General features: G+C 33.6%; 3 protein-coding genes across 5 annotated transcripts; 1 reads left to right on the top strand and 2 right to left on the bottom strand.

Moving 5' to 3' along the window:
* On the bottom strand, window positions 196–3,095 carry LOC18587410 (high mobility group B protein 3). 2 transcript variants are annotated; one of them, XM_007011171.2, is made up of 7 exons: window positions 2,945–3,095; window positions 2,639–2,797; window positions 1,930–2,017; window positions 1,747–1,833; window positions 955–1,002; window positions 722–810; window positions 196–606 (listed from the first exon to the last, which is right to left on the bottom strand). In XM_007011171.2, exons 1-7 carry the CDS (start codon window positions 3,025–3,027, stop codon window positions 513–515), a joined length of 648 nt encoding a protein of 215 aa, XP_007011233.2. In that variant the 5' UTR covers window positions 3,028–3,095; the 3' UTR covers window positions 196–512. The 2 variants fall into 2 exon arrangements, with proteins under 2 accessions (XP_007011233.2, XP_017984217.1); XM_018128728.1 differs by having other exon boundaries at window positions 196–559.
* LOC18587409 (WEB family protein At2g40480) lies at window positions 4,895–7,411 on the bottom strand. Of its 2 annotated transcripts, XM_018129618.1 has the most exons (3): window positions 7,023–7,411; window positions 6,354–6,693; window positions 4,895–6,233 (listed from the first exon to the last, which is right to left on the bottom strand). In XM_018129618.1, exons 1-3 carry the CDS (start codon window positions 7,290–7,292, stop codon window positions 5,194–5,196), a joined length of 1,650 nt encoding a protein of 549 aa, XP_017985107.1. In that variant the 5' UTR covers window positions 7,293–7,411; the 3' UTR covers window positions 4,895–5,193. The 2 variants fall into 2 exon arrangements, with proteins under 2 accessions (XP_017985107.1, XP_017985106.1); XM_018129617.1 differs by having other exon boundaries at window positions 4,895–6,693.
* Window positions 11,986–13,188, top strand: LOC18587408. The gene has a single exon (XM_018129591.1). It carries the CDS (start codon window positions 12,205–12,207, stop codon window positions 12,856–12,858), a length of 654 nt encoding a protein of 217 aa, XP_017985080.1. The 5' UTR covers window positions 11,986–12,204; the 3' UTR covers window positions 12,859–13,188.

The following is a 19,967-nucleotide window of genomic DNA, read 5'->3' as shown; positions in this document are numbered from 1 at the left end:
TAACCCAACCTCAAACTTAGAATGACCCGAATCTAAAACAATCCGAACTCGTAAACGGAGCACGGAATGATCGACCGGAACCCGCTGCTCAGTCTTTTGCCACCTCTATCATCAGATATTATCACAAATCTAAATTCATACCTAAAATGATTTGAGAGAAAGAGAGGGAGTGAGGGAGGGAGGGAAAGCTTCAACTTGCAAAAAGGTGCTTTGAATATATTTGTATGAAAGAGATATTCTGAGAGGAATATTACAAAACAAAAATATGGACAAAAAAATGCTTCCTCTCAACCCTTCAAGTGTGAAACTCCCCCTTCAACCATGCCAAGTAACAAAACCAGATACCAATCTGTTAGGAAAGCTAAACTCCTACAACTACTTTACAATAGCCAAATGACTTGCCTTTACAAAATGATGAAGTGGCAAAGTTTTTCCACCACTGCCAAGTGTGATAGTCCCCATTGACATTAAACAAAAGGTTTGACAAAATGGGAACCTTTTAAGTTCAGTCCTCAGCTTGAGCTGGAGTGCTCAGGCGGTCCCTGATTGCTGCATTTCCCTGCTTTATGAAGGTCATAACTTAGTAATGCTGAGCACAACATAGGACTGCACTTATGTTAGTTCTGAAGGAAGTCAAACTGAAAAGTAGAAGTACTTCACTTTACACCTATCTTCCATATGATTACAGTTATGTTAGATATGCAGAAAGAATGAAAAGTACCATTCTGTCGTGTTTAAGCTCTCGAGTCCTCCAGACTGGTAAGGTTCATCATTATCAGATGTCCCATAGTACTCACTGTCTTCATAGAACTGTAAATTCCATGAATAAGAAATGATAAAAAAACAGCATGCAACTACTTCGTTAAAAAACGATTAGAATCAGGCAGATATAAATTTATTCACTTGCCCTGTTATAAATATTCATGATGTTTTCTGAGCCCCAAATATACAAACCTGGTCAAATTTCCCAACCATTGCTGAATCAGCCTCATCATCATCCACCTACAGAAGTAAACCTCATTGCTAAAGCTTGATAACATTAGATATGGAAGAATAGATGCAAAGGGTTATTTTATTTTGGACAATCAATATACTGACTTCCTAGTTCAGAAAGCGAAGGAATTAGGCTCAAGAACCCATGAGGGAGAAAGATTTTGATACTCCAATTTATCAAGAAAAATCAATGGGTAGGGAGTGCATGAAAGCCTCATCATGCAACCATATAGTTGCTAAATAAAAAAAGATGAAACAGAAAAGTGCTTTCATATACTGATTTTTACTCCTCTGGGCAAAAAATAAAAAGAGAGAGACGGACTCTTAATAAAACAAACATTTATCGAAAAGAAGTTATGATGACAAAACAATGTTGGAAGAAGCTGAATACTAACGTAAATTATGTAAAGATGGGAAGACCATGGTGTCCAGAATCACATATCTTTGAATAATCTTGTCTTAGTATGGCCTATCCCTTTTTTTCAATATCTATCTTGTGAATGGAATTTGACCCTAACAACATTGTCCCTTAACAAGTGAATCACAGCCGATAACAGTACAAAACAGAATTCACAAACAACTTCCCATTTCAGAATCCACACAACAAGTTCGGTGACCAAGAATTCAAAGGCTACCCACAATTTGATGGAAAGAACAGAAATTGATTACACCAATTATGCCAAGAAAGTATTGATGTTGCTCGAGACACAGTTTAAATGAAATTTATATCCATAAACTCTCAAGTCCAGTTACCTCTTTAACATTTTTCTCCTCTTCAATCACATTTTTTGTGTAGGCTGAGTTCACCTTTTCAGCTTGAGCAACATAAGGTTGCCTCTCCTATAAAGAATAATACAAAAAGGTACAGACATTCAATACAAGATACCAACATACAACTTCCTAGGATTAGCAACAACATTTTCGGATGACCATTACCTCCTTGCACATATTTTTCCAAGTCTCGAAGCCCCTTCTATCAATATCAATCAAATTTCCATTGTTGTTGTCGATCATAAAGCTTTCCCTAGGAAACCCACCAAAACAGAAGCATAATTCAATTTAGTTTGTACTATCTTTTAACTATATATTGGTCATGCAGTTGCTTGTTTAGTTCCTTTATTGGATCTCAGTTCTTTCTAGATCAATTTTCTCACCAACCAAGCAGAATCTCAAATATGATTAACTGATGGTATGTAAATAAGGACTCATAACCAATTATAGTAACAAATTAATAAACCAATTATAGTAACAAATTAATAAACAAAGAATCAGATTCGAATCCCACCTCCTCCAAAGTTGTAACTTTGAACATACAAAAAGTAGACAAATTTGACAGACATATACACAGTATGCTACAAATACAAACTACAAAGTACATAAAGACAACCAATCCTATGTGCATATATAAGCATAGACTTCAATCTACTCAACAATCTACAATAAATAAAGAGTAAATATGCCACAAAAGCAAAGGAAAAAGGTATGCATATGCATGGCCTAATAGTCTACAAAGTTAAGGCTTAAGGTTTGAGGTTTGAAACCCTGTCGTTAGACTTTCTCAAATGTTACCAAACAGGGCAACCAAAAAAATGGATAATATAGAAGAATGACAAGTAAAGAAAGGAATCAGAATTAAGAAGTTTACATGAAAATACTAAAAGCTGATCTGGGTTGCCAAGGAACCATCGGTTTAACAACATTTTGAGTTCCAACAATGCCCTTAAACCTCTTCAGTTCTTTCTTCTCAGTCCCACATTCGTGCATGTCAGCCAAAGCAATTGCCACCATATCACCACAAACATCACTTCAAGATTCAAAATACGTTACAATATCAAAAACCCAAACCTCAAAATCACCCAAAATGAAGCATTGGAAAACCAATGATCATTTGATCAAAAACAGCAATGTCTTTTAGTATATGTATGAATATGGGAATATGAGTATATATTACCACTTCTCAAAGGCGCTACCATCAGGGGCACGGCGTGGGATAGTAGCATGGACCCTTTTGCGGGTTCTCGGGTGATTCGCCATTAAAGCTCCACTTTCAAGCTCTGCAACTTTCTCCACTTTTTATGTAAAACAAATTAAATAATAATAATAATAAGCAAACAATGGTCACGCATCATTTTAGTAGTGGAAGTGTGGAACACGGAAAAGCACTCTCTTTTTGCTCATCGCCTTCGTGGGTCTTGCTATCATACGCCCATGGTGATTGGTGATGTATTGCTACAGACATTCTTTTGGTCCTTGGATTACTACACTCTAGTTTTTGTGTTTATCAGTTGACACCTTTAATTCCCAATTTCAATGTTTTATTAAATTACCATATTAAGTTAATTTAATATTAAATTTTGTCAAATATATTTATCTTTTTAAAAATTAACATGTAATCATATATAGAGACATCAAAACAAAACCGAATAAAAAATAATCAAATTCTTATTAATTAAATAATTAAAAATTCTAATTTAAAGAGATTTTCAAAACAATCTAAACTCGAGATCAATTCATCTAAAATCGTAATAATTTAAACTTAATATTAAAAATACAAATATTTAATTATCAATTTCTTTCTAACTCCAACTCGTAATAACCTAAACGAGTTTTTATTTCAAAATACCCGAACCTGTTATAACCCGAACTCGAAAAGACCAACTACATATGGAAAAGGAAAGAAAAAGAAAATATGAGGGTCTGAATTGTGTTTATACCATAGACTTCTTTTTCGAGTTCGGCGCAAGTTAGAGTAGTTGCTAAAATGCACTCAACTATTTTTGCGCGGGAAGGAAAATGAATTCCACCAAACGGTATAGAAAATTAAAGCGAAAGAAATCCATTTCCTGCGGTCAAAGAGAATTTGGAAAATCTAATTACGACAAAAAAAGGACATACAAATCACAAGATGACACGTAAGATTTATTGCTTCTCAAGTTTTAGTCGTGTCAAATAATGATTGGATAAATGAAATAAAATAGTCTAATTGTGGGAACATTACTTTTAGTTTAAAGTATAATTATTATTAAATAAAAATATTTCACGATAATTATAAATTCAATAAACCAAAATACGCTATATAATAAAAAATTATCACAAAACATATATTTCGAAATTTTTCATCAAACTCGACATAGCAATCATTATTAAGTGGGCTTATAAATATTTTATGACTTACTTAGATAATTTTAATTACTTATCATATCTTAATTTGTCGAGTTACAAATCTCGTAATAAAAATATTTAATATAATAATTGATCAAACTCAACCAATTTTCAAAGTCAATTTAATTTATTGATTATGAAATTTTCTTAACAATTTGATGCGTATTTGTTTAAGTCTGTAAAATATATTTAAAAAATAATTATTTAATAATTAAGAGGATACTTGACAATTTATAAATCCGTTTATGAATTTAAAAAACTCTATATAGATATATAGAATAATAATTTTGGATAATAGTATTGTAATTATGGTCATTTCTCTCTCTCTTTTGTTATTTTGTATTTGAACATTTGATTAGATGATTGATATAAATTGCCTTAGTCAATGAGTAAGGTTAGAATTTGTCCTTCCTTTTGATAAAGAAAAAAAAACCTATAGTGATTGCTCATTATGATATTAGAACCAAACCCAATTGACTTCTCTAATTCTTTCACCTTAAAGATTTCATTAGCTCTAATTATTACCAATTATAGCTTTCATGTTAATTTTCAATAAAGAAAAGATTATAACCAATTATAGCTTTCATGTTCTCTTTATGTTTCCCCATTAATCATAGTTCCAACCCACTCAATTTTCAGCACTAAATTTGCATGAATATCAGTCTGCCACCAGTAATCAACTGTGTTTGAAACTATGCCAGCAACATGAAGGAAAAGACAAAATGGGAGGAATGGAAAATAGTTGCCAAGCAAAAGAATTCATCACCATTTCAATGCCTTGTTTTGATATAGATAACATGAGATTCCAGGGCCCCCATCAATACATTTCAGGGCTGATTGCAGAACACATGGATACATATAAATTTATAGAACACCTTGACAGCAGAGGAAGGTTTCAAACCAGATGCCAACAAACATGAAATGAATCACCCAAAAACAACACAAACAAATTGGAGCAGACAGGATATAATATAAAAAAAAAATGTTTGTATATGACCACAGATTACCAATTTGGTGGGTACCATTTATTCTACTGTATCACATTGTGTTTAAAGCTTGTGGTTTCTTCTTGCTTTGCTTTGCCAATGGGAGAGATATGTGGATGAACCCAAACTTTCTGCGCTGGGTGAAGTACTGCTTGGGATTATCCCCGTGATCTTTTTGATCAGGTTTAGGAGGAAATGTCAGGTCTTCCCTTAGTTCATGAAGCATTTGGCTCAGAGCTACCTTTTGCCTTTCGGTGTGGCCTTCATTATTAGGCCTTCTCACAGCACAGTCTTCAGGAGTAACTTGTTTCCTGCTCAAGATATCCCTCATTGAAACTGTTGGCCTTAAAACAGGCTTTGCTTCATCATCCATTGTTGGGTTTTGATTGTTCAGATCATGCAATGGAGATCGCGGAAGATGCTGATGAGGATGATGTGGTGGATGGAAATTGTTGATCTTCGTAGCAGTATACATTACCTGTTTTTTCTGTTCAGGCTCTGGAATCCATCTCCTGAGAGCCTCTTCAGCATCAAGTTGCTTCCTGCTTGCAATTTCCACTCTGTTAAGAGCCTCTTCCAATACTTCTTTACTGTGTTTAACTTCTTCTGAAGCTTCCTCCAGCTTCCTCAGGATTGCAAGTTTGGAGATATTTTCTTCAGCAAATTTATGCATAGCATGAATTGCTTTCCTGTTAGAAACTTCTTCTGCCCTTTGAAGTTTCGGGGTCCGAGGTGATGGCACCGGCTCTGGCAAGGAAAATCCTGACGAGTTCTCATTGCTTGACAAACCCTTCATCCCAGTGAGGGCATTCATTTCAATAAGAGCAAGAGCCTCTGCTGCCCTGGCTGCTTCCTCCATCTTCTTGGCTGCAACCCACCTCATTTCAGCAGTTTTTATACAGGGCTTGTTCTGCTCATTCCCTGGCAGTGGCATTGCTTTTGCAGGATCAACCATTCTCTTAAACTGCTCAGGCTTGGAATTGTTGTGTAAAGGCGGCCTTAAAATGCTTGGAGAATTCTCAAAATTCCCATTGTTGGCAATCTGCGGCTTCACCCTCACCTGTTTTAGCTCCTCCTCTAGAGATGCCACCCCTGCAAACTTAGAAGTTAGCCTCTCACGGGTCTTTTCAAGTAAACTTTTCTCTTTCTTCATTTTCTTATTTAGAGACTCAACAGAAGTTTGAATCACCCCAAGATCATTTATAGTTTTACCAAGGTTCAGTTTTGCCTGTTTCAACTCCATCAAGATCAAATCAGGAGACGAAACCAGGCACGGACTCGAACTCCCGATCCTGATCTGTTCATAGTGTTCCTTGTTCATTTCTTTGATAGCAGGAGCAGGCATGTGCTGCTCATCCGAGTTCAAGTCTGGAGTGGTCATGCATTTCAGAGCTTCATTCTGGAGCTGTCTCTTTAGCTCTTCCACAATCCTTTTTGTTGTCCCCAGCTCTTCAAGCACATCAAGGGTCTCCAATTCTTTCACAATCAGATCCTTCTCCAACTCTGCTGCTTGCTCCTCCACTTTCTTTATGTCGAACTCCTCAATCCCATGCTGCTCAATCACAAATTCTCATGCCTATCAGAAACACATTGGCAAGAACAAGAAAAAACAGACAACAAAATAGATAGAAAAATTGAACTTCCCATGTTCTTACACACACATTCTATGAATAAATGTTACTTATAATCTAGACAACCACAAACTTACCTATGAATATGTCCAAAACCATGAACAGGAAATACAAATTAAAATAAGAAAACCATGTTTTTGTTTATAATTAGCTAATTTGGGGACTACATGCATATATTCCACTAAGACAAACCAGACCTTTCTTACATCATAGTCAAACCAAAAGCAGAAAAAAAAATAAATACACTTACATATGCCTCTCCAAACTTGTACAACGGCACCCAAGGTCCACTGCCACCAAACCGGGTCACAGCCTCCTTAACTGACCCGAAAGGCGGTGAGGTGTCAATCTCAGCCCTCCAATTCACCCTCCTTATTCCAGGATTTGGGTCCCCGCCCGGAGCACGACATGTCTCAGTGCAAAACCCGAAGTTATCGGAGCCGGACTCGGGCCTCACCTCCCGGATTCCAGGTGTACCCGGAACCCCTTCCATGGGGGAGTCTTGAGGTTCTGATGACATTGCATATATGCAACAACACAAAATAAAATGTTAATTAATGGTGAATGTGAATGTGAGTGTAATGCAAAGAGGAAAGGTGTCCTCTCTTTAAAGGGTGTGCAATTTTAGCTTTAAAGATGGCCAAAAGGAAAAGCTACATTATGAGAAATCAAGAATTCTAGAGGTGAGTTTGTTATGATTGTGTCCATAGTCCCACTAGGTGAAAGAGAGAGAGAGAGAGAGAGAGAAAAGGTGGCAAAGTGAATTTTTTTTCCTTATTTTTTTTCTTGATTTTTCCCCTTTTTTGAGGATTCAGTGAGGATGAATGTTGTAGTGTTAGTGACGTGCTTGATGGGTATTGGTTGTTTTGATGCTGAGTCAGAGTTGGGGGCTTCAAGGTTTGGGAGTTTGGACCAATAGTAACTCAACACATCAGAATGCTACCATGAGATTGGATTTCCATGCAAGGGTTGATTTGTCTATGCCTTTGGCCGTTGATTGCGGTTTTAAGGAAAAGTATATTGGGAATTGCAGTTTGGTAAGGCTTTATGGGAAGGAAAGGCCAAGTCTAATCAAAATCATGCAAGTAAACGACGACGTTTGCGTAAAATTGAAGAAAATTATATTGACATTTGACAACACATCATAAATAGAATCCAAATCTCCTGTTCCCATACCCGTACCCTAACACTCGAAACAAAGCCACGCGCTATTTTTCGAGTGTTCTCTTTATACTTGTTTACGATTGAATCTAATAAAAAATTTACTTTTCTTTTAACAAGTTAAAATTTAAAACCAAACAAAAATTACACGTAATTTATTTTAAGAGTCGGAGCACGAAAAGAGCCAGTAAATGAGGGCGCGAGATTTAGATTCATCATAAATATAGAAGACTACTATCGTGAAAGTACCAAATTAGATTACAAATTTAAATGTTTTGAATTAAGTAAACATAAATTTAACCTTTATCTCGAGTATAGAACAAACATAAAGTGACAAAAGCAAGTGAGCAAAGCAAAGCAAAGGCTGAATGAAAGGTAGGGAGAGGAGGAGGGTGGAAGTGGGGCTAACAAAGGAAGGAAAAACCTCTCTCTTTCAAAGTGCTACAAATGCATGCAGGCCTAAAGTGAGAAAGGGCATCACCATGTCTAATAATTACCATGTATGGAATCACTTTCCTACCCATCATTAAGCTAACAAAGCTTACCAAAAACTTATATCTCTTTCTGCCATGACCAAGCACCTAATATTTGGTCCCCATGCCTAAAATATGTTAAGGATTAGAGGGTTTGGGACAAAAATTTTAGATTCCTTGGAGGATTTTGTTTTCATATAATTGATAATGTATTTATATTTAAATTTAATTAAACAATACATGGAAAGTAGAATCCTTTTTTATCTATAAATTTTGTCTTCCAAATCGAAAAATTCAAAGAGGAGACATGAACTCATCATGATTAATCCAAAATATATAACTAATCTAAATTTTTCGACGAGAATATTATGATTTGAATTTAAAATTTTCACTCAAATTGAGCTAAGCTCGAGTTTGATATCAATCTAAATTTCAAGGAATGGGTTTTTAATTAAATCATAGAAATATACAGCTTATTGTTAAGGTGAAAAGGGAGTTTAATATAGGATATGGCTATGGTTTTTAATAATATTAAATAAATCATTGGCTAATAGTAATTAATACCTTTAATTATATGTTGGTTTAGACAATGTTTTCTAATCTCACACGTGGATAGTATAATATACTGCCTAAAACAATGTGACATGTTCTTTTTCCTTATAGCTACTTTAACTTGTCAAATATATATATATAGCATACTATTTTTAGCATTAATTGCCTTTTTTTTTTTAATTTTCAATGAAATCGAAGCATTGTTCGAGTTTTAATTCATTGATGAGTCGTTTACAAGTAATGATTTGTATCGATACATCGAGAGAGATACCTCTTCTCGGTGTGACCATGTCCATACCCCTTTGTCGGGTCTAACCTACTTTTATTATTATTATTATTAAAATTTTAAAATAATAAAAAGCTAATAAAAAGGGCACGTGATTCAAGGGTCTGCACGTGATTTGTGGTCTCCCCTTCTCCCGTGGAATCCGCAGTAAGACATGGTATCTCGATTAATTCATCCTCAAATCCTGTCTATGAATAAAGAAATAATTGTTAATTAATTTTTTTAATAAAATTTGCTAAAAATAAGTAATAAAAGGTTGTATCGACAACGGATTACGACTAAAAATGAACAAATAATTAAAATATAACTTCAAATTTAACATAACCATTTTAATATAAAAAAATTAAAAATAAAATCCAACGCATTTTTTTTAAAAAAAAGTATAATGCATATTTATAAACCGACAATAGTTGCATAAATGCCGATTCGAATTTACTGTCATAAGCGGACCAACTACAAATTCGGTGCAACATTACAAATATACCGCAACCTCTTCAATTAATTAAGCACGCATTTGGTTTTCGATAACGATTTAAAAATCGTATTTATTTTTATATCGGAACACAATTTTACCCTTTTGTTAAGAAGGATGATACTTTCTTTTTTGGTTTGTGTGTGTTTGTGTGTGGCATGGACTCAAGGTACTTGAATTCGATAAACATTGGTAGTTGGATGTAGGGTTGGATAGTAATTAACAAGATACAATTGTAGAAATGTATGGAGGGTACTGGTATATGCCCAGAGGGATCAGATTTTCACAAGAAAATACTTGAACGTGTTATATGTGCTATATATCTACATCAAACATGTTACATGCTTGACAACAAGTCAACAAAGGTAATCCAATGTCTATCATGTGCCATAAACGAAATGTTATATGTGTTTGATTTCTGTTGCAGATTCAATAATAAATATATGTATATGATATTTAAATAATCGGAAGGTTTTACAGGAATTTCAATTTAAGGTAAACAAGTTAAAATTCTTCTCCCTTTATGGGTGAAGTGGATTGTTGAAGCTTAAGGATTCTCTTTTCTTGTAAGCTTAAATGTTCATTTAATGTACATATTGTATTGTTTTGATGATAGATAAGTAGGAAATATCAACCAATCTTTTAAAAAGGATAAAACCCAAATTTCAATGTCATTACCCAAACTAATTCCACCATTTCCAAAATGCATAATGAAATTGGAGATATATATATATATATATATATATATATATATATATATATATTATTNTATATATATATATATATAAATATATTAATATATATATATTATATATAATATTTTGAATCTTAAGTTTTAATGCTATTGAATTTGGATACCACATACACATATCAAAGTTAGTCCTATGTCAAAATTAAGTAGACAGAAAACATGTTTATCAGCATTTCAATAAGGGACTCAGATCGATATAACTTGATACAATTAGTTATTGTTAGATTATATTATGTAAGTGTTGTGATTTTCATGATAAATTAATTATTGAACGGAGAAGTGATTATTTTGAAAAAAAGAAATATGTCCTTTTTTGTACGGATTCATGAAATCTTGAGAGACAGAAAGGGGAGAGGAATATAAACAGAGACAGAAAGGGGTGCAATTTCCTACTCCTAACAAAACTTCAAAGCTCATTAATTTTTCATGGTTTTGAATTTAGGGTTTGTTTGTCCCTATTTCATGAATTTTTTGTCCAATTTGATCAGTTCTGGCCTGGTGCTAGGTATTTTAATGAGACTGAACTCTTAGCATTTGGAATTTTCACTATTGGGGTCCCAAATTGTAGTGGTAAAAGTAGGTGGTCCATTAATTAAACCATAGTGGTCGTAAGTTTCTTTAGCAACCAAACTGTTCTCAATTGCTCATGTGGGCCCAATAAAGCATGCATTTACTCAATATTTTTTTAAAAATATATATTTTTATATAGACAAATTTTTTTTTAAAAAATCTAACGTTTGTCGATATTTCACTTTAAGATTCGATGTATTATTTTGATCAAATTACGATTTAATCTTTTGAGTTTTATGTATTTAAGGAAAACCGATTACTTAAATTAGTAAATACTATTAATAGGATTACCGGTTGTTACGCGAAAGTAATTTTCTATCGAATATAAATTTGAATCCCTTAATTCTATTAATGATAATTTACTAAGTTTTTATCATCAAATTTAAAAACTTTGATGTCATAGTATATAGGTCTAAGTATGTAAGGGTATATTGCTTTTCCTCTACAATTGAACGGTTAATCAACCCTAAAGCCAATTGTTAAAGCTAGTATACCTATCTGTTCTTCTTTCTCAAGCCAACAGCTTTTGGTGGAATCATGGACCACGACAAGTTCTCATTTATTAGGGCTTTGCTCACCCATCACCAAATTGAACTTTCCTCACTGCTCAACTGTTTTCCCTCTTTCAGATGAAAATGGACAGTCCACATTAACCCACATCAATCTGCCTCATCAATGATTCAGATTCTTACAAAAAAATTATTTGTAAGGTGTAGCTACCTTATTAATTTCCCCACTACATGTTCCTTCTCATTAAATTTCCATTAAAAATTACCAAAGTTAATTTAATTCCCAAGATATCAATCAATTTGAACAAGTCCCACTTCATTAATTTTTCTTTATTTTGATTTAGAACCAGATAATTTGAACCCTATTTTTTGATTTTAAAGACATGTATATTTATCATTGAATTAAATGTTCGGACTTTACTTCATTTCTGAAATGAAGGAAAAGATCATCAAATATTATATCAAAATTTGCATGGGGCTTAATTATTTGCCCACTAGACTAGACTTAACAAGTCCTGTGGCCTTGAAGTATTCTATTCTCTCTTTACCAGCCTTCAACTTCGGATCTTGAGCCCCTTTAGAAATTAGATCTACTAAGTGTAGCTGGCAAGCCCCCCATCCCATCCGAAGAGCAATTAACCCCAACATCAATTCCGAAATGTTGAGTGACAGTAGCCGTGAGCTGCAGCCTCAGAAAGGTCTTCAAATCAAGCAAGATGACAAGTTCTTCTCTAGGCTCATGTCCAAGGAAACTTCCATGGCTAATTCCTCTTGCAGGGTCTACTACGGAGGGGCTTCGGGTGCTGTTCCATTCATGTGGGAGTCACAGCCTGGAACTCCCAAGCATCCTTGTTCTGACACCACCCTCCCTCCTCTGACTCCCCCTCCTTCATACCATTCCTCCTGCAAGTCAAAATCCATGCAGAAAACGAGCATGAAACCAACCCTTTTGAGCTTCATCTTTCCCAGGCTCACCCCAAGGAAAAACCATGCTTCCCCATCCTCTTCACGCTCCTCTACATCATCCTCATCATCCTTCTCATCACGGTCATCATCATTGCATGGTTCCCCATCAGCTCCCAGGAACCAAAAGTTTCAGAGGAGGAGCTATTTTTCATTTTCAAGGTCCCCTGTCCATAACTGCATAGATGATGATGATGAGGAAGGCCTGGGATCACCGACCTCGACATTGTGTTTTGGGGTTAAACGCAGGAACCTGAATGAGTTTGGAGGATGTCAGTCAATGGTAAACATGAAGAAGGCATTGCTATCAATTGTTAGCCATGGCTCAGGTCAAGGTACTGCTGCCTAGAAATCAAACAATAATTAATTAAATTCCATGACCTTGAGATGTTATTAATTTGTTTATCTTTTCTCTTCTCTTTGATTTTCCTTCTTTTCTTTTTGTTGTATTGTAGAGATGTGTTCTTAGTTTCTAGTCTTTGCCCCACTGCAGATGTTTGGTTGTTGTGTTGGGCTATCAAATTTTTATTATTGAACAGTTTGTTCATCTCATCATAATCCAATCCAATGCATATCCTACCAACATTGGAAAAAAATTAGTGTCAATAAAAAGTTATGATGTTTATGTAACCATGGCTACCAACATTGGAATTGGATGATTCCATTCTTTGTTTTAGTACTTTGCCTGAATTGGGTCTTTCTTTAATCTCTAATAAAGAACAAAAGGAAACCCTTATCTCACTACAAGTTTTTAATCATTTAATCATATGTTCATTGATGTTACTTTTGGAATTAACTTTTTCTTTAAAAAAAATATTTTCACCCTTCCTGCTCCTAGCTTCCTTGGATGTTCATGCTTGGAAGAAAGTTAATTAAGAAATTATGTTAGGGAGTTGGGGTTGGTGAAGGTTTCTCTTGGCAACTGGGGCATTAAATAACCATGTGGATGCATTAATTCACTGTGGCCTTCTTTTTCTGCTTTCAACACACGGAACTATAGCATGAAATGAATACAAAAATCAAAATAGAGAAATGTTAAGAATCCTTTGGCAGTATCTTTGTTTCTTTCTTTGCCCTGCTCAGGGAGAATCTCTGGGAGAAATGGGTTGGGACCCTGGGACTTGAACCTAACCTAAAGTTATAGTGGCAAATTTAAAAACAGGGTTTGATTGTTACCTGGCTGACAGTTAATTGGCTTTTCATTAAAAAAAAGAGAGCTAAGAATAGTCCAAATAATTAGAAACAAAAATTTATTACTAAAACTGTAAATAAATTCTTGTATTTTGGCACATACGAAGAAGCTTAACAACGAGAAGAGGAGATTCGAACTCTATTACGTGAATTATAAAAATACGTGGTAAATATAAAATTTAAGTTTTATAAAATTTAAAAGTTTGAACCCGAAATTGTAAATTCTTGTGTTTAAGCTTTAAAGCTTAAATAAGCAAATAAATGAGTTGGTTTTGAACTTTTCTATGATGAGCTCTCAAAGGAGCTTAATATATATATATATATATATATATATATCTGAATAGTTCTGGTGAGATGTTAGAAAAGCTTATATTCCCATAGATAATCAACAATTAGAATTTGATTAGAGTTGCTTGCAATTAATCTTTATTTAATAACTTTTCAACCCAATATGCAATGAATTATCCTCACAATTAATTTCAATATGAATTTTTGTCCTAAGAATTTTGTAAGTAACGTATTGTCTCTTATTGAATTTGGTAAAAAAAATACATTAAATGAAAAACCGATTTCTTAAAATAACAATTTAACTAAAAAAAATATAAACATATGTACGTGTGTGTGTATATATATAGATATTATAAATATTAAAAATATTTTATAGTTACCTAAATAGTATATTAAATATAAAATATTTATAAACAAACGTTGGCCGAATTTATATATTATAAATTTTATTTTAAGACACAAAAATGTGAAAAGAATGGTTTGCCAGGTTAGACCACAACACAAGCCCCAATGAGTTTGGATGGTATGGTATATCATTGGCTGTGATATGAACAGAGAAAAGAAGAAAGCCGTCTTGTCTGCCATCAACAGTAAAGCCTCTAACGACCCTCTCTCTCCTTCTTAAATGCTTTGCAAATCCAAATGCGGCCCACAAAAGAAAAAGAAAAGGGTCATTCAGAAGGACAACAGTAAATGTGTGCCTCGTGGGCTCATCATTAATAAGGTGCCATGTCTGGTTGTTGTCATCCTCTCATCCCCCCCACCCCCAGCCTCTTTATGATGGGCTATGCTAGTTGCTTGCAGAAGTAAGACGGAACATTGAGGTGACAGATAGTACAATGGTAGGAGAAGTAATTGTTGTTGGCTCCCCCATGTTAAAATTGTTATGTGAGTGATCATGGCAATCAAGGAAAGTTATCTTATATATTTCGGTAAAATACTCAGTTTTTTAATTTTTAATCATAATTTTACATAAATTTATTAATTTTTAAAATAAATAGTTAATTTTAAAAAAATATTTTTCATTAGACACATAAGTTAAGTTATTAATCAACTATTAATATTTTCGTTAATTTGATATCATAGTAATATTGAAAGAGCAATTTTACTTTTCATTAATTGGAAAAATTACCACATTATATAAATTAAAATTTTTTATTTTTAATTTTTTTCCTATTCAAAAAAACAAAAAAACTTACCCTTACCTATTGCTGCAGTCGAAGCGTGTAATTTTGACATTTTACATTTACCTATTAACGTCATTTACACATTTAAGATAAACAGTCTATTTCAAAAATTAATTGACCTATGAAGAATTATAACTAAAAGTAAAGAAGGTGAGAGTATTTTACCCTATATATTAGCAATTAATTGAGGTTAGAGGGTTAACACAAGGTCCATTAAAATATGTTTATAAAACCATGCAATAACCCTAATTGTAAAGTCTAAATGTTCCATAATTGATGTATAAAATAATGAATCTTTGAATCAAATTTAGACTAATTCATTCGGTTATAAGATAGACTCCCTCCTTTATAGTAATCGGCTCTATTTTTGGTCCATTCATTGCGTAAGTAAGTTATACATAGAAACCTATTAACCCCATGTAATTCTCCTTAGTCATAGAAACTATCAAAGATGGTTATCTATGTGTGCGCGCGCGCGGGTTCGTGTGCACTTTTATGCATGTGATTACTATTATATGTTCTTGCTATGATCATTATATGAATTAAATGGTATCCTATAGGGAAAAGGCATTAAATTGTGAGGAAACATGATCTTCATGACTTGCCTTTAATGCAGTTATATCTTTTATTAGGGTAACTGCTTCTTGGCTTGTTACTACATCATCATCATCTTCAAATGTTTTTATTGAACTCATCCATCCATTTCGTCAAAGATTAATATTTGATGCAATAACAGTGTATAGTTTCTACACACGACTAGATCACTAAATTTTGATACCTTATTAATGATGAATTATTTTGAAAAAAAAAAATGTTCACAAGATCTCAAAATGACATAAAGTTTTAATATCAACTTTTTATTTCTATCAAAATGATACCTCATTAATAAAGTATCAGTATTTGATAGCTTACTGGTATATAAAAACTATACACTACCAGTACATCAAATATTTTTCTTTCAATTAATTAACCAGTCTCAATTGTAAAGCAAGTATTGTATTTTTTGAGTTTCTTATCTGGGTTTTTCTTTCTCCTTTTAGAAGGGAGACTATTAAGACTACCCACCATTACTAATTCTGTCCAACACAAACTATTCAAACTTTCCGACACCTTTTTAAGAGTTTTAATTTTTCATGCATCTTTAGCTATCAAAATCAAAAAAAAAAAAAAAAAACTTCCCTACTTAGAAAAAGAAGGGTTTGTCAAAAAAGTTGAATAAGAATTGATGTCCAACAACTTCAATGAAATTGAAATGGCCATGGCACTAACAGTTGCCCAACCCCTAGCCCTTATTTTGGTTTGACAAATTGACAGTCAATATCCTGGACTTTTATAACAACTATAGAAAATGTGCTGGAACTTTTGATGCAGCCTTTTATTTCAAGAAAACTTCTTTTTAAAAAAAAAGACCTGTTCATATATATATATATATGCAATGGATGAAGTACATAATGCTGTTACAAGTCTTTAACACAGTATAGGTCGGAAACTCGATGATTTTAAGAAAAATACTTGGGGTAGGATGAAAGTTGATGAATCAAGCTAGTTCATTGTTCATCAAGTGCTTTCTGTTATGAGTAGACAGAAGCATGCATGGTGCACAAACTTTAGAAACTCATAGTCCCAACCAGGGCAACAACCTGAGCTATGGTGGCCAAAATTGGATTCCACCCTCCAATAGTACCTGGACAAACAATATCCACAAATGGAAAAGAAATGAAAGAAAGAAAACCCAAATCAGGTTTAATGTGGCTAGAAAGAAAGTCATCATCTCTGCTTTAATTACAAACCATATTTGACTTATTAATTCGGCCAAAAGATTTTCAAAGAGCTTTTTATGTGTGACAATAACAGTTAGGTCTCAAGTTACTGTATCTTTAATTTTTCAGATATCTATATAGCATTATAGCATGCATGCATTTTGACCTATATAGAGATTTGATAAAGAATGTTGGTTTGGTGTACTATAAGTTGAAAAACAAAGTGGCAGGTCAAGCCTTGGATATCCTAATTAAGACTATCAACTGTGTTTTATTTAGGGTTTAAAGAAGATCAAGGTCCTTGATCTGCATGAGTAAATAGTGAAAGTGGGTGAATTCTGGGGTTTGAGTTCAAGGGAGAGAGAGAGATAGAGAGAGACAGAGTTAGGTTGGGGATGAGAGGACAACGGGGCGATAGGTAAGCCTTAAAATGTGGGTCAAACAAGAATGGATGGTGCCATTTTCCTTAAAACCTAAGCAAATTTATCCCTAGTTTAATCCTCTCCAAATATACCCTATTCTCTCTTCCTTACCTCTCCCCTCTCACTCCCTTTCACCACCCACTTTGATATAACATTCCTCAGAATTACAGATAGGCAAAACCCCACTCTCTCTCTAATTCTCTATGGAAAAATGGACTAATTTTCAATTTGGTTTGTGGTTCATATGACATGTCAAAGCACCTGGCTTATCGCGAAAAGATTATAATAAAAAAAATTAAGTATAACTTATAAAACTTTCAATGTAAAATCAATTGGTTTATTGTGTATTTAGATGTAAGATCGAAAATTTACAATCCACTTAAATTATATATAGTATTGAGCTTTAAAAAAAAGGGTTAAAGTTCTTGAATTGTAATGCTTTCCATTTGTGAAAAATGTAGGTGGGCTGTCTTTCTATGTATGAGCATGTGATCAATCTCCTCATGAAACATTGTTTTGCTATCTAGAAAAGATAATCTTGAGGGTGTCCAATCTCTTTCTGTGAACATCAATGACAGGGAAGTGTGATTTTGAGGAGTAATAAGCTCTTGCAAGCAGCATAAAAAGTGATTGATACCATTTTGTTAGGCAATGAATGACCCTGACTCTAAGAACTGGAAGGAGGAAGGCTGTACATTGCACCTAATTCTTCATAAGGAGAAGACTATAAGAAAAATAGGGAAAGTAATCGGGTCTTGACTCCTTCAAATTCTATTGATATAAAGAGAATTTTCATTCGCCGGTCTAAACTCTAAATACTTATTTTTTTTATATGTGAAAATCTATACGGATTGCATTACGTAATAAAAAAATAATCCTCTCTTATCTCAAAATCACACTCTTTCATTACAAAATTCAAAGCTAGGACTGCCTCTTAATGATAACTCTATTATATAAAGTTATTTTGATATATTTTGGGAGCTTAAGTAATTAGATTTTTGAGATTTTAGATTCGAATCGTAACATTTTAAGTGTTTTTCTAGTTTAAGTTTGATTATATGTTGAGTAGTTAATTTAAGTTATTTTAGTTAAATTTTATGTTATTTTATTTTAAATTACTTTAAGAGTAGTATTGGTAATTTCTCTTATTGCTTTTATAGGAAGTTTAATGAAAAAGACTAATTTCGTGAAAATCTGTGCACGTATGGTAATGGTTTTATTCGTAGATGTTGCGATTTTTTAACCATATCTCTGTATACAGAACTCCAAATGAAGTAATCCTTCAACCAATAAACTTCTAAGAGGAAGGGCTACAACTTTCATATTTACTACTTTACCCAGTTGATTGGATTGTGGTCAAAATATTTATCTAATTCGGAGCACTGTAGCAGTATGCATAGACTGAATATGATAAAGTATTTGGAGCATATCTTTCAATCCAAGAGTCCAATTGACATGATTCTTAATTCATTGGAAAGTTAAGAGATAGAGCTACAACTTTTATGTTTTCCACTTTTCCTAGTTTGGAGCAGATTAGGGTGAAAATTACATTCGAATTTGATAGACCACAGCAGGAGTGGGAGAACAAGGCTGCAGTGCCAGTGAAAGGAAGCTGACCATAAAATTTTCCTGAGAGCTCAGCGCTGCAGCGCTACCGTAGCAAAAAAACCAACGCCGCGGCACCAAGAAATCAAGATTGTGGTGCTGGGTGATTTTTCAAAAATAAAAAAATTGATAGAATTTTGGAAATTAAGATACTTGTTCGATACATATACTTGCACGTGCAAAATCGATAACACGTCCACTGAGAGACTAAACACCCCTTGTTTGATAAAATTCAACACACATTAAGGTTGTATAATTCTGTACTTAGATTAATCACATGCATATTTGCCGCCCAACAATCTTCTTTTGCCTCCACCTATGTATATGCAGATGAAGTTCTCTAGTCAACAAAAGCTGTGATGTTTAAATAATTTAGGGGAATGTAAAAGACCCTTCATGTGCATGTTTGATATGCTTTTAGCTTAGCTTAGGTGTATAAAATTATACAACAGCTTTCAACATGAGGGGCTGCACTGATTGTCAGCAGGGGTCTGCAAAAATAAGGGTGTCAAGGCCATCTTGAAACAACAAATTGCGGGTAGTACACGGCAAATTCTAATAATAATTAAAATTTCATTTTCGGAACTAGATCCCAGATATGGTCCTTTTAGTGGAGATGGGTTCTTGATTTTGACAAGAAACTAACATGCCTGCCCTTTAGAAAGCACATTTCAGTGATCATCAAATACAATTTCGACTTCATAAACCTAACCTTTGATAGCTTCTTTTAGCTTCATTCTTAACAGAAACATGCAAACAGTGTTTTCAAATAATAATAATAATAATAAAATATACACTTAATGGCATGATCATTTGATGAAAAAATGTGAGAATTTTTTCGAATCTTATAAATCCCATCTTTTTTTGATATACAAACTTAATTTTCGAATTGAAAGTGTAAACATTAATCTTTACAGGTTATTTATAAATCATATTTTTGTGATGTTGTAGGCATTTTATAGTGATGATAATCAAAAGAAGGTTTTAATTAGTCCATAAAGGGAA

This window comes from Theobroma cacao, chromosome 10 (genome assembly GCF_000208745.1).
Source record: "Theobroma cacao cultivar B97-61/B2 chromosome 10, Criollo_cocoa_genome_V2, whole genome shotgun sequence".
Lineage (NCBI taxonomy): Eukaryota > Viridiplantae > Streptophyta > Magnoliopsida > Malvales > Malvaceae > Theobroma > Theobroma cacao.
This window is presented reverse-complemented; position numbering and strand designations above follow the sequence as displayed.

What these genes read in the sequence shown, in the direction of transcription:
- LOC18587409 (XM_018129617.1), bottom strand. Translation starts at nt 7,292, where the DNA reads ATGTCATCAGAACCTCAAGACTCCCCCATGGAAGGGGTTCCGGGTACA. An exon ending in ACAAGTTTGGAGAGGCATAT is followed by an intron (nt 6,694 to 7,022) that starts GTAAGTGTATTT and finishes GTGATTGAGCAG; the next exon opens with CATGGGATTGAGGAGTTCGA.
- LOC18587408 (XM_018129591.1), top strand. Translation starts at nt 12,205, where the DNA reads ATGTTGAGTGACAGTAGCCGTGAGCTGCAGCCTCAGAAAGGTCTTCAA.
- LOC18587410 (XM_007011171.2), bottom strand. Translation starts at nt 3,027, where the DNA reads ATGGCGAATCACCCGAGAACCCGCAAAAGGGTCCATGCTACTATCCCA. An exon ending in TGGTTGGGAAATTTGACCAG is followed by an intron (nt 811 to 954) that starts GTTTGTATATTT and finishes TGGAATTTACAG; the next exon opens with TTCTATGAAGACAGTGAGTA. An exon ending in AGCTTAAACACGACAGAATG is followed by an intron (nt 607 to 721) that starts GTACTTTTCATT and finishes ACATAAGTGCAG; the next exon opens with TCCTATGTTGTGCTCAGCAT.